Below are 14,702 nucleotides of genomic sequence, written 5' to 3' on the forward strand. Positions count from 1 at the left end.
AATCTCCCCACTTATAACCATTTTTGTCTTTTGTCAGGACGGATACAATAACAGTTCTCAGATGGTTTATATATCTCCTCTGGAAAGTCCCCAGCAAGCCTTTCTGTATTTCTGCATACTTATAGAAGTTTACCTGAGTGATCAGCCAACGCTGGTGTTTTAACAGCGTGTGTGTTAGGCTTGCGTGTTGATGAAGACTAGCACCTTCTGAGACACAGTTGAAAAATCTTTGAGTAAAGCCTATTTTTTAAAAGATGCAACAGATTTTCTTCATTCTTTTATTTGCCCTTCTTAGGGTTTGGGAGGATTTAGAGGAGGAAGTGAAACTGAATCATAGAATAACCAGGTTGGAAGAGACCCACCGGATCATCGAGTCCATCCATTCCTATCAAACACTAAACCATGTCCCTTAGCACCTCGTCCACCTGTGCCTTAAACCCCTCCAGGGAAGGTGACTCAACCCCCTCCCTGGGCAGCCTCTGCCAGTGCCCAATGACCCTTTCTGTGAAGAATTTTTTCCTAATGTCCAGAATCCACAGAATTAATTTCTACTTTGTGCTGCATTTGGAAGCTCTTTCCTTTTGACGAAGCCCCAGCTATCTTGGGATAATATGATGTCTCAGGCTTGCTAAAGGTGTGTTGAAACAGCTAAAGGAATTAGCAAGGTCTAGATAGATTTGATCAATGAAAACATGTGAAAGTAGAGTTAAACAGTGGCATGCCTGTTTTGAAGAGGATACAGCCAAACCAGTGAAAACAAATCTGGTGCATGCACAGTGACCAGGACCAGCAGACTCCTGGCCAGGTCACATCCATTTCTGAGGGATGGACAGTGAAGCAATGGAAAGTGCTAGGAATGACGGAGGCAGCCCTTATAAGCAAAGTAATTTTATAGAGTTAAGACACAGAGGATCTAATTTTCTTTTAGAGGACTCATTACCATGATTTTGTTACACATTATTTATGGGCTGTTATGATAGTCCTGGCAGGTCATAATTGGCTGAAGCTAGAGAATTAGTCACATTTTTCACATTGGGATGAATGATCTGTACAGTTACACTAATGACTTCATTCCTGGAGATGTCACGTGCTGGGCAGGGACTGTCTTTCTTGTTGAATGGCTGGATTAACCATTCCTGCTTCTGAGCACCCTACAAAGGTGCTTGATTTTGCTCATGAGACACCAAAATGATATTTCTTTACCTTAAAGTATCTGTTTGACATGCAAGTGACTTGCTGTTTTCACGACGGCTTCCCCTTTCTCTCGCCTTCCTTGAATTGTGAGTTAATTATGCCTAGCACTATTTTTCTGTCAGGAAAAATGCCCTTTTTCACTAGTTGGTACAGGAGCATTGCACTCTCTCCATCAGACCTGGCTGCTGCAGCATTGCAACAGTAAGACAGGTCCAGCTCTTTCACTGAAGGTTTTTAACCCCTGTTAAGAGATGAGCAACAGTTTAAACCAAAGAAGGGCCTTATTGGCAGCCCTTCTAACTATGCCTTGCTGTGTACATAGCAAAACCCAAACAATTTTTCACACATGATGAATCAGAAGGGAGTACTATAATTGATTTATCTGCCTTTTGGGACAGCACAAGCTGCTAACTCTTGAATTGGAGCCTGGTAAACATTGCTGTGTCTTCTTGAAAAGAAGGACAGCTTTGATTTGGTGATTTCCAGTGTTCACAAATCCACTGCACCGTTGGTTGACTGCTCTCAAGCCCCTTAATTGCCCTCATTAAAGAATGGATGTGAATTCTTGAATAAACTTGGACTATGCTGGATTGGATTGCAGCATTTGTATCATGTTGCAATTTTGTCTCTTGGACTAAAGAGAAAAGCGTGTGGCCATGGGAGAACATTACAGACCAAGGTTTGGAAAATATTTCCTTGGAGTGAAGGGTGATGGGAGAAAGAAAGGCAGTGACTTGATCTGGTTTGCAGCTCCTTTGAAAACCTTTCCCGTTTTACTAGCATCCTTCTTGTTTTGTAGCCAGCATAATATACAGGGGTTAACTGATGTGTGAAATTATGATCCAGGAGAACCTCCCATCTGCTTTTTTTAATCCTCTCTGTTTATTTGATCAGGGACAGAATAAGTCCTTTGGTCAAAGCATCATGCTGATAGCAGGACCAGCCCATAGGGCACAAGCTCTGCAGCAGTTCAAGAGCCAAGTGGCTCGCAGCAGGCTAACATCCCACCACAGGCAATACATACACCCCGTCTTTGGCTCTGGGAGGAGGCAAGGCTTAGCTATTTGCTGTGTCCAGACAATTGTTCTTGGAGCAGTTGCCCTCCTGCAGGGTTATCACCATCTCCTTCAGGCTGTTCCTGCTGCTTTCTGCAATCCATCCTCTGTCATTCCAGTGCAGAAGAGGGTTGACTAGTGCTGAACTGAAGGCAGCCTCTTAATCAAACTGAGGTGGGAGCTACAGTGTTTGCAAAATATTGTACAAATGGGAGGGTTTGATCGCATTAAATGAAGGATCAGATTCATTAAATTAAGTGGAAAGCAATGTACATGGATAATTTCAATGGTTGAGGCTGAATACAATTTTTAAATAGGAAGTGATCAGCTGCTTTACACAACACAGAGCAGCTCTCAAACATTTTTAATGACAGTATTTGTACACACTTTAGTTTAATTAACACATGGCACAAGAGAGGCTTGGTAACTAGGATATAGTCTCACACCAGTCAGCTCAATTATAACACATGAAATTTCAAGCATCAGTACACTAAGAACGTCACCCATCCCTGCCCAGCAAGGTCTGGCAGTTTGAATTTCCATCACACCTTGTTTCTCTTGGATGCGACAGTAATTCTTTCTCTCCAGATGGAGAAGTCCCCTTAGAAGTGGATGATAAGCTTCCCATTTGGATTTATTTCTTGTTTTCTGCAATCAAAATTAAGGAGACTGCATATTGTCACTGCCCAGTGATCCACATTACGTTTCTGACAGCTATGTTTATTAGTAAATATGTAGTAATTGCTTCCAGAATTAACTAGAGCTGCTCTTCTGTGCATGTACGTGTAGGGCAGATTTCCTGCAACGTATGATCCCTTTGTTGGCACAGCACTCATTGGACACCAGAGAATAGTTGCAGCCGTGGCTGGGTTTTACGCCTTTGCAGATGTGGTGTTGGTCCGGGAGACTACCTTCAGCATAATTGGTTTCTCTGGTCTTAAGAGTCCCAATGAATTTAGCTTGAGAGGGATCTGCAACAAGAAACGAAAAAGCACACTTGAAGAAAAACAAATAACTGGAGATCAAAGGAAAAACTTGGCTGTAGTTTGGACATAACCTGATCTATCATGTTGAAGGTGGATCACCCCGAGAATGCAAAGCAACCGGTATTAGTACCCATGGAGGGTCACCAGGCATTTAGCTCTTCATGTGAGAACTTCAAAACATGACATGCTCCTCACCTCAGTTTCTTTGCAGGTGTGGAAGGTGAAATGTTGCAATAAGACGATGAGGGCAGCTTTCAGATTCAGGAGAGCAAACCGCATCCCAATGCAGTTTCTGGGGCCAGCTCCAAAGGGCAGGTACGTATATGGGTCTATGGCCTCTTTGTTTTCCTTACTGAACCTGGATAATGACATGGTTGGGGAATAAAAATAAGGCAGTAAAAATTGGAAAAGCCACATCTGTATCACTTACCCAGACATCTCTTGCCAGAGCCCTACAGAGATTTGTTTGGTTTTTCAGTAAGGTATCTCAGCAATTGAGTGCTGTGTCAGAGCCCCCATCCAGGATAGGATGAGATCACACTTCAGCATTTAGTTTAATTCTGTCTATCCAGAGTAGAAGTTAAGAGCAATGTGGTAATCTACCAACCACTATGGAAGAACGTGTATTTCCCATCTATTGTATTTAGAGAAAGCAGGGATTGTCTGTTACAAGCAAGCCCATGGCTTCAGTCTTGCTGAGAATGAGAGGTTGATACCAATTATAGAACTAACCAACTAGGGAAAAGTTATCAGTCCTGTGAAAACAGAGGGAAGGCAACTCTGAAAGGATCAGCTCTGGTATTTTTTTTGTACCAAAGCCTGTGTGATGGAAAGAGGATCAGCAATGAAGACTCTACAGAAAGATGATTAGCAGTTACAAAACCCTCACCTTCTACCTACTCTGTCAGCAAGCCTAAAAACTGTACAAAACGTGAAGTATCAATGTTATTCTTCCAATAAGATTATGTTGTTTGAAACCCTGGTTGAGCGCAAAGCTTATTTTCATCTTAAGATGACGTTCCCATGAGCCTGTAATTTCTCATCGGTATTGCTTGTAAAAAGATAGGAAGAACACCATTAGGAAGCTAATCAGAGATTAATACTTAATTACTACATGAGGAAAAAGCAGCACAGTATTTCTTCCTTTTCATTAAGCTTTTTGTACCTTTCTGGTCTAAACTCTTCTGGGTTCGGCCAGTACTCGGGGTCGCGGTGCAAGCTATAGGCTGGGATCATAACAACTGTTCCTTTGGGAATGGTCACTCCATTTATTTCTACGTCTTTCTTGCAGGCTCTCTCAATCCGTCCTCCAATGGGGAAAAGCCGAAGGATTTCATTCACTGTCATGTCAAGATAGTCCATTTTCATCATCGCCTCATATGTGAGAGGAGCCTGTAGGATGAGAGGAGAAAGGCAAATAGGTACGTTGGCATGACAATTGGATTGTCCCAAAATGACTACTGAGACTAGAGCATCCTCAACTGCTGTTGCCCCAGCTATGACTCAGACTCACTGAAGAACAAAACACAAGGTAGGAATTGCATAATTGGTTTCATTTTCTGACTCAGAGTGATGGAAATGGCTGGCAATCCACTTCCACTTGTGCATGGGTGCAGAGTATGGCAAACGAGTGTGCAGTGGGGTAGCCTGTAAGGTGGCAGTTGCCAAAACAAAATAGATGCTGGGCTCGGTTTTCTCACTGTGTCTATTAGAGCTGTTGGAAGTTCTCAGAAGGAAGGTGTTTAGGAGCTAAAGATTTCTCATTGTCTTGACTGCACAAGGAAGGCAGCAGGGCCAGAGTGTCTTCACCATCACTTGAGGTCCTCTTACCTTGTTGGGAAAAATGGAATCGATTTCATCCAGCAGTTTTTGCTGCACATCAGGGTGCAAGGCCAGTTCATACGCCAGGTAGCAAAGCGTGTTGCTGGTGGTCTCATAGCCAGCAAAAATAAAGATGAATGCTTGCGAAAGGATCTCTAAGTCAGTCAGGGCTGTGAGGAGAGAGGGCATGGGGAGATGAGCAAAACTGATGTTGGCTGGCAGTCTCAGCAAGGAACAGGTAGCAACGGGTGGGGTCAAGGCCCATTTGTTCTGGTTGTTTTCTGATAACACATTTATAGCTACTCTATTTGTCTGGAAAAAGTCATTTGATAGATGAGCCAGATGATTTCCTAGGTATAAATGACTGACACAGCAGACCTAATCCCTGGCAAAGGACCTGGGGGATTCCCTTTAACCCCAGTGCTGGCAACAAGGGACAGGTTTCCGCCTGGAAGTGGTCAGTGGAGATGGTGATGACCCATCAAGCCTTTCTCTGGGAAATACCACCCCTTATTTTCCATGCTCCCAGAGCCCCTGTTCCCATGAGGAATAGTTGGATGTTGTTACTTTTAGATGGGTGATTTGCTTCATTGCTGCCTTCATTGGGTGAATTCTGGGCTTCAATCATCAGCTGCAGAAAATCCACTCTGCCCTGAGAAGGAAAACAAGGGAGTTTCTTTGGTGACAGGTCCCTCAGGGCAGGTTAAATAAGCAAATTGCACAGCCTAAGCACAATTTTTAAATTGAAGGCAATACCAAAATGCACAGGTCTTTCTTGTTGTAAAGCACAGCACTTGCTTATTATTTTGGAAACCCATCTGTCCTTTCTGTGAAGGCATCAGGTGGGAGAGTAGTGTCTGGAATGAATTTCAGGAAAGGGATCCAGACTCTAAAAGGGAGAATCTTGCAAGGAAGCAGCTTCAATTTTTGAAAAGCTAGAAGGGAAGGCACAACCCTGCAAGGTGATATTGCTGCTTTTGTCCTGCTTACTCTCCTCTCTTATCCTCTGCCTAATCTTCTTTGAGGAGTCTCTTTGAGTTATTACAAGTTTTGCAAACCCAAGATTAATGTAGTTCTACCACACCTTTATCCAGATTTAGGTTCAGATCGTGGATGTACAAAGTCTACTTGCCTTTCTGCCAAGACTGGTCAGGTGAAGGTTTTCTGACAGTATTAGAAACAAGTGTTTACACTTAAGTAGGTTCAGTGGTTTGAGTCATTGCACTTTGGCCTCATCTTTGATATCATCACCCTTACTATATTTCACTTAAATGCATTTTCTGCCACAATTGCTAGCAAATTCATGCTCGCTTACCTTGCGAGGATCCTTTTCACGGTCCTGCTTAATTTTGGTGATGGATCTCATGAAAAAATCGACAACGTCATTGGGAAAGAAGCTTACATTCATCTTGGCCAAAAGAGGAACAATGAATGGAAATGCAACTGAAAAGCAAATAGAGAATGAAATTTTACACTGTAAATGAACTCCATCTCATATAAGATAGCTATGGACATTAATGAGGAAGTAATGAAGATACCAAGAATTTATTTCTTCTCTTGACTTCTTTACCTTGGCAAAGCCTGGACTTGCCTTTTTCCCTCTTTCTCATTCTTGGGACAGTTTGCCCTAATGTGACCCACTCCCAAGTTCCTGTCTGAGCACAGGTGAGCTGGGTGTAATCTTTGCTTTAAGAGATGATCAAAGCATATACCACCTGTGTCTAAGGCCCTGCTTTCTAGGGACAGGTTCCTTCTATTGTACAGCACTGACAGAAATGTGACACAGAAGGGAAATATTGCAAATTCTGAATTCCTTTTTCTCAGGCTGAGCTATTCATTGCCAGGGCGTGCTCATGCAAACATTTTCAAGTCCCCTTTAGAGCTTTTCCTTCATTATAGGCACCGGATCTTATGTTTGTGTACAGATTCCTAAGGCCTACAGCACCAGATCACAACTTTCCTCATGTTCTAGCAAGGTATTTAATCTTGAGTTAAGGTTTCAAGTGATTTAAGGTCCGCCACTGAGTTACTGAACTGCTAGGGAACTGCATGTAATTACACTCTTCCAGAAAATGCATTTCAGATAGAAGCACCATCCTCGAGCCTTGCAGCTGAACTTTCTTTTCAACTCTTGAATCATTTTCCAGCACTTATTTGGATAGTGGCTGGGATGCTTATAAGTTTCTTACGTTGTTAACATCAAAGGTGTAGGAAGTTCTTGCCCATCTCCTTCCCAGAGTTTTGGCATGAAGTTAACAAAGAGGGAAAAATGAGACAAGCTATTAGGTATTCCATGCTAGCTAGTTAAGTTATTTAAGCACTAGTGATTGGTTAATGTATAGATGCACTAGTCCCTGGTATGCTTGCTTAGGTCACACTTCCCCAGTACTCTGACACCTGAATGAAGTTTACAATGTCATTTACATGTCAAGGTAGCGAGCAGGCCATTAAAGCTGATATTCACAAACTTCTGCATCTCTCTGACAAAGGGGTCTTTGGGGTTGTTCATGGAGTTGATGTTGACACCGAATGAAGTGCTGGTGACGACATCCATGCTGTAGCTTCCAAAGAAGCTGAGGAAATATGGAAAAGAGACTAGTTAAATAGGTGAATAGATTTTCCTAATGCCTATGTGCCATTTAAATATAAAGTCTCATAAGACTTCTTACCCTGGTTTTGAAAAAGAAATTGGATATAAGGTAACTGGAAAGTGCTTATAGTGAAAGGGAAAGATTTTCAGAGAGCTTTGGTCTCAAGCCTGCATGAGTTTTAAAGTCAGACAGCTTTTTGGAGGACTTTAAAACAGCATGTAGCTACATGAGCAGGTTAGTGCAATGACAGCATGTGGTTCTTGAGTATGTTAGCTGCTTGGGAAGGAGTGAGAACACCCCTTGCTTTGAACATGCCATCAAAATGGTCTTGTTCAACCTAGCACAGCCTTATAACATAACAAACTGCCCAATTCCTCTCCTTATGGGGTTTTTGGTGGGGGAGAGCTTTTCTGGTGTGTGATTACTGACACGTAGCCTCCCCCTTTTGCATCTGTGCTGTGAAACTGGGATTAAAATGCACGGGGTTTGTTCCAGAGCCTTTATGGAGGGCACAGATGAGGGCAGCACAGTCAGTGGCACACTTTGACCTCCCTCCCCACACCCTCCAGCAATGGGGCAAGTGATGGATGAGCATCCCTCAGTGCTGTGTGTGGGGTGGAGACGCCAGCAATGGTGCACAGAAAATCTGAGTATGTATAGTGAAAACTGGGCTTTACTGTGGTTATCTTGGATCTGTGGATTCACAAAGCTGTGAATCTCTCTATCTAATTTCCTTTACAAGGTTTCTCTCTAGGAGTCTGCCTCTAGGAAACTGCACTAACATCCCAGCTTAAATTTTCCCTTTCAAATTTCCAGCTAGGCTTTCAGTAAGCCCAGTCCCTCATTTCAGAGGTCTGCTGCACTTGGTGAGCAAGCTGGGCTGCCAGTAATGAATAACTCGCTAACAAGGCTTGCTGCTTAGTCTGCTGTACCTAGCAGTTACTTACTCCTTTACAGATAGAATGTTGTCCTTTTCTATTTGCTTTTGAATATTTTTCACCAAAATTTCCCCATAGTGCTTCATTATAGGTAACATCTGTAACACAAACCAGAGATGGTCACTTAAGGATAGTACATTTTAGTCCTTTAAGACAGACTTACAAAGACTACAGGGAGTTTCATGAATATTTACAAACGAGGTCTTTCTGATAAGTTTTTATTTTAAGCCCTTTTTTTTGTTTTAAATTAGGCATAAATTAAACAAGCCAGCTTAGTTGCCAGGCTCTGACTAAAGAAATTGGACCCCTGTGGCAATCTCAGCCTGGAAAGACTATCTACTGACTTTCTGATTTAGTTTGTACCTGCTCCTCTGTTTTACCTCCTTTAGTTTCCCACTGGTGAAGACTGGAGAGAGCACTGTACGAATCCTTTTCCACTGTTCATCTTCAGCTAATGAGACAGCATTGTTCAGCACCCCTACCAAATCTAAATGCTAGAGGAGAAAAAAGCAAGGTGTTAACCCTGGAAAATATAGCAGTTTCCTTGCAAGGAGGAGAACATAATAATATGCAAGCCCCTGCCCCGGCTATTTCAGGGCATTACAGCTGGCCACAGGTTAATGTCTTACAAACAGCGTCTCTCAAGACACACATGCATAAATGATCACTTTTCCCACAATAAAACAGTGGTGAGAGGCCATTTCCATATCCAGAACAAGTAATCCTACAAGCCTGAAACGCTTCTGTGTGTGTGTGCACCCACACCTGACCATGCCCCCCAGAACCTGCATCCCAGACGGACCCTTAGATTCCTGCATGCTTACACAGACTCAAATTTATCCACATATATATGTATTTACAGAGGTGTGAGAGCAGAATATGTGTCATGTGCAGGTGAACAGCTTCCTCTGCCAGCTGGGGTATGCAATCCCCAAGCTGTAAGGCAGGGGAACAGTGACATACAGTGGCCATTTACAGTAATCCCTATAGTGCAGTCACTCATACCCTGTGGGAGCCCTGCTACATGCTTGTCTTCCCCTGTAGTTTGTTTTCTGGACTCTAGTACATCAAATGCTTCTGTTCTTACCCTCCGGTTGGTAAAGGTAGAGTAACACTCTTTAACCAGCACAGTTTTAATGATCTGGGGGTCCATGACAGCTATCACAGGTTGCCTGCCGTCATAAATCCTGGTGAGGGGAGAAGAGACAGATAAACAATTCCAGATACTTGAAGTGCAAGACTTGGCTGATGCATGTTAAACAAATCCTCCTCCATCACCAGCCTTGCTGCTCTGCAGATGCCCAAGTACAGAAATTTAGAAATTGGAGAAGTGAGAAAATCTGGGAGTCTTTTTCCATCTGGTTTTGCAAATGATAAAAGGGGCTAAATACCTTTCAAATTTACTGGGAAATGAGCAGGGCTCAGCCCCTCAAAGGACCGCATACCAAATGAAGCAAGTGTCTTCGCTTTCTCCCCTGACTTGCTGTGGTTTTCCAGGCACTTAAACACATTATAGTGTTAGAAGGGAACTTGTTCATCCCCTTTCAGGCTCTTGAGTTGGGTGTCTGGAGACTTGGGCTGACAGCACTGAAACATCCTTGGAGAAGAAACTTGATCCTGGTTTTCATCTTTTTAGGCTGCCAGTTCTGAATGTTTTCCTGGAGCAGGTGGAGACGAAGTGGATTTACGCACTTTCTCCATTTATGTAAAGATACCTTTACCAGACTCCCTGTTTCAAAGTTGCTATAGGGACCAATGGATGTATTACAGAGGATATCAGCAAGGGCATAGCCCAAGTTATAACAGCAGTGATAAAATCTATAGGAGCTACCCAGAGCAGAGCAATAATAGCTGCACTAGTTCCCACTGCAGTAGCACAAAGAAGTCTGCAAACTCTGGATCTGCTGTTTGTCTCTGTATTGGGAATCACTTTGCATTCCTCTGCTCTTGGTAAACCAGAGGAACTTGACCTCCCAGTTCGAGACTCTCCTTTAAGCAAACAGGTTTGCTTCTGGCTTTTGTTAAGAGCAGGTGAGGGCCTTTTGTTATCAGCTTTCAAACAGCTTTCATAGCACAGGTCAAGGCAATTTCCATATAGCATGACAGTGGCACAGCCCCGCAGTCATCAGGATTTAATGTGTAAGCCACCACAAGCATCCCATCATTGCTGTGCTTGTTCTGCTGGGACTGTCAGGGTTGCAGGTAGGGAAAAGGGAGCTTTCCTAGTGAATGTTTTCTCTCTTTTGTATGATTAAGTTTGTTTTGCCTTAAGAAGAAATCAGTGGTTCATACTTACCCCCAGACTTTCCCATATTTCTGGAAGCATTTATTGTCAAAATCCAAGAAACCCTGTGGAGAGCAATGTAAAAATTATCTTGGAGAGGATGCAGTGGAGGGAATGATGTTGGATGTGGTGGATTGGCTAGGATATCTGTAAACTAGTGTTCAGAAATGCCTTCTGAGGTCTCTCCAAAGACAAGAAGGACAGCATAAATGTATATCATGCTTGTAAATTAGTTGTTTGCTGAGACCCTGGCAAAGGGCAGCTGTTAATCTGCCACCTGTGGGTGTTCATTTGGAGAAGCTGTCGAGGCAGGGCCCTGTGGTTTGTGTTTCTGAGCCCTTATCCCATGCTGGCCTTTGCACAACCTGTACGTTAGAGCAGAGCTTGGCATTTGGAGATAACTTGTCGTCACTATCTATTTGTACAGCTATACAAGTAAAGGTGGATATTTCTGGAGCCAGGAAGGCTTCAGTCACTTACTTTGCGATACGCCAGGCACGTTCCTACGAAAGGCAGAGGTTTAGGCCCAGGAATACCCAACTTCTTGAACAAACCAAATGGCCAGGTGCCGTATCTGTGGCATAAAAAAAGACAACCACATGCTACGACACTGTGGCGCTGAAGCTGCAGGCTCTTTTAAGCAACATCCCTTTGGCTCCAAGCAGAGGAGGTTGATTCAGGAGTTGGAAAAAAGTAGCCCAAAAGAAAATTGACTTGTAAAAACTACTTAAATGTGGTAAAGCTCACTGCTGCCACACAGCTTCAGAGAGATCACTTTGATGGAAAAGCAGCTGTCTCCTGAAGACATAGGTGTTCTGGTGGAAACGGGACCCGGAGGCCTCTAGCAAAAGTCAGAAGAGGAGCTTATTTACCAAGCAAAGGAGAGGCAGTGAAGGGAGCTGGAAGAAGGAACACCAAGCTTACATGTGTTTATTGAAGAGGCAGCGAAGGGAGCTGGAAGAAGGAACACCAAGCTTACATGTGTTTATTGAAGAGAAATCAAAGCATTGCCAGAAGTGATGTCCCAAACAGGGTTTTTGTCAAGCTGCTAATTCCATTTATCGTTCTCCCTCCCCTCAGCCCAGCACTAGCTCAGTGGTGCGTCAGGAAGTCTTGTCTTGATGGTTTACTCTTCAGATTTTATTGACAGCTTTGCAGATTTCTTTCCTCTGAAGCACCCTTTTTTGGCAGCTGTAAAGTTATTACTTCTACCTCAGGGCCTTCTGTTTCTCAACAAGGGCCCAGGCTGCAGCCCTTTGAAGCTTGTCTTTGGCTGTGTTGAAAAAGCTCCTCAAAATATTTGTTTTTAGTTAGTAGCTGCAGCTGCCCAAGCGAGCAGTTCATTGCAAAAGGGATGTAAAACCACGAAGGTCTGGCAGAGGGATGTTATCAGAGATCCTCTTTGGGCTGCTTGGCAGCAGCCACTCAGCCAACATTCTAGGGATGTTATCCTGAAAAGCCAGAGTCTAGGCTGATGCTTAAGGTGCAGGTTCTCTTGCAGTTAGTAATACTTTTCTAAATCTGAGGGGCCCCAAATGAGATCCATTCCCCCAGCACAGGTATTGCCAGAGCACAAAAATGGACCACATCTTATGGTCCAAAGCAGGCAAAAAAACAGGGAATTGGGGTGTTTGCAGGTGCAGAAAGGTTTCAACAGAGCTCAGCTTGTCAGTGTATAACCTTTTCTGTCAGTACTAGGTATGAAAAGTCTAGTTTCTCATTCATGATGTTTATGGGTCTGCAGGAGGACCAGGAAATGCCAGGTTGGGCTGCTTACAAAGCTGAGAAATGCTATAGGTATATAGGCCAGGCTTTATTTAAACACGGCCAGGAAAATGTAGTCTAATGCTCTTACAATTAAAATATGATGTGGCTGATAAGGACCATTCAGTGTAAAGCCAGAGAATAATCATCATTTCTTCTCACCATGGATGTGAACCTGAAACGTCTGATGTTCCTGCATGTGTGAACTGAAACAGTCTTGCCCCAGACGGGCAAGAAATATCTGAATGCCCTCCCTGTGCTAATGGGCAGTGAAAATCCTATTTTAACTCTGAGATCAGAGCACAAAGATCTGGGCTTCATTCCTTTTGCCACAACAAAATTGCAAGTGGCTGCAGAAGGAGGTAGTGTGGCAACCAGTGGTCTTAGCTGGCTATAGTTCGTGAAATATGAAGGTTTGGGTCAATAATAGCAGAAGGGAGTGCTTGAAGAGCCTGCTCCAGGCAGGCTTTTGAGTGATCCAAATCATAGGAAAAGGTTTGAAAAACAGAGCTAAAAGTTTCCAAGCTTACTGAACCACCACAGCTGGAGCATTGCCAGGGCAGACAAGTAGATTGTGCTCATGTGCACCACATGAATCGGGAAAGTTTGTGGATAGCAACATGCTGTCTCTGCCTATGGGCTTATCAGCACTACAAAGTTCGTCAGCCCAGTCTTGTTGGCAGGAGCTGCCGGCAGCAATGCTGGATGTCCCAGCAGAACAGGGCTTTGCAGCCCACAGAGCTGCAGTGCTGAACATCATCAGCAAAGCAGACAAAAGCATTTTCTCACTGGTGTGGCTTCCTTGAAGCTGCAGGGTACACTTCTGTCTGATGGAGCTTGTCTGAAGAGCCGGGAGCAGAGAGCTTGACCTTGCTTTAGGCTTTTTCTAGGCTGTGGCAATGGACGTGGGATGCTGTTCCTACAGGTGTGTGACAAATGTAACTTCTGCTAAGTATCTCCCCTGGTCCAGGTGCCTATGCATATACATCTTACCTGGGCACTATGGAGTCAGGAAGAGTAAGGATCCACCCTATGAGTGCTCTCTTTTCTTGTGCCTTGCTGTTGTTCTCCACCTTTGCAGGTCATGCAGTAGGATCTACTGCCTGCTCCCCCACACAGGGCAACCTCAGTCAGGGAGGTACAGCCTTTCTTAGACTGTATTTCTGTGGAAAATAGCCCAATGAAGAGCGATCCTCACTGAAGTTGGCACCCTGCTAGTAACGAATGCCTGACACCAATATCATTTGACTATTGCTTTGATTTTTAGCAGCAAGATCATAACATTGTACAGGAATACTCCAAATGCTGGAACAAGATCATGCATTTGTACAAACTTTAGACTCCTCTGCTACTTCTTAGAGTCTCATTAGAGGTTGGAGATCTGGAAATTGCACCCACCTGTTTGCTTTTTGGCAGACCTGTTACATGGAAAGAAACAGCAGCAAGAACAGGAAAGTGGCACAAGCAAAGAACCAATAAGGAATATTTTACTCACAGTATCACGAGGACCACGAAAATAAGCAAAAGGGCCCAGGTTTCCATAGAGAAGAAGGGAAGAAGATTCATTTTGCTTCTTCTCTGATCAGTTTTGCGTTCTGTCTTGATGTGTTTGCCCCAGGTCTGTGAGAAATAGGAGCGTTTTGTAGTGTGAAATCTTATGTGCCCAATCATATGATTTAGGGGCTGTCCTTCTGTCAGGAAGGGGGCGTGGTGGAAGGCAAAGGTAGCAAAGTGTGCTAATCTGAAAAACGCTAATCACATGCTAGGTAGATGCTTGACTGAACTGTCCAAGATTCAAATTATTTAGTACATACTTTGCCAGGTATTTCAGCTAGATTCTCTGTATGTAATAATTGACTTTTTATCGAGTAATGCTCCCAGGCTCCTACTCCAAAGTAAATAAAACCAAGTTACAAAGAAAAGGTAAATCCCAAAGCAGGTGTCAGAGCTGGTTTACAAAAGGGAAAGAGAAATGAAAAGGTTATTCCTATATTGTATGACAAGATCTTTTCTGGCAGCTGAATTAACTTTGGCAGAATTTAAGATTTTGTTTAAAATATCTTTCTTTC

At 43.4% G+C, this 14,702-nt stretch overlaps 1 protein-coding gene across 1 annotated transcript; it reads right to left on the reverse strand.

Annotated features, from left to right (window-relative positions):
* Window positions 1-2,510: 2,510 nt before the first annotated feature.
* LOC138727456 (cytochrome P450 3A9-like) lies at window positions 2,511-14,224 on the reverse strand. The gene is made up of 13 exons (XM_069869883.1): window positions 14,129-14,224; window positions 11,350-11,443; window positions 10,882-10,934; window positions 9,673-9,772; window positions 8,966-9,079; window positions 8,595-8,683; window positions 7,481-7,629; window positions 6,372-6,499; window positions 5,624-5,708; window positions 5,066-5,226; window positions 4,401-4,627; window positions 3,431-3,593; window positions 2,511-3,220 (listed from the first exon to the last, which is right to left on the reverse strand). The coding sequence occupies exons 1-13, from the start codon at window positions 14,197-14,199 to the stop codon at window positions 3,122-3,124; spliced, it is 1,533 nt and encodes a 510-aa protein (XP_069725984.1). The 5' UTR covers window positions 14,200-14,224; the 3' UTR covers window positions 2,511-3,121.
* Between the last annotated feature and the right edge of the window lie 478 nt (window positions 14,225-14,702).

This window comes from Phaenicophaeus curvirostris, chromosome 16, assembly GCF_032191515.1.
Source record: "Phaenicophaeus curvirostris isolate KB17595 chromosome 16, BPBGC_Pcur_1.0, whole genome shotgun sequence".
NCBI classification, from domain to species: Eukaryota; Metazoa; Chordata; class Aves; order Cuculiformes; family Cuculidae; genus Phaenicophaeus; species Phaenicophaeus curvirostris.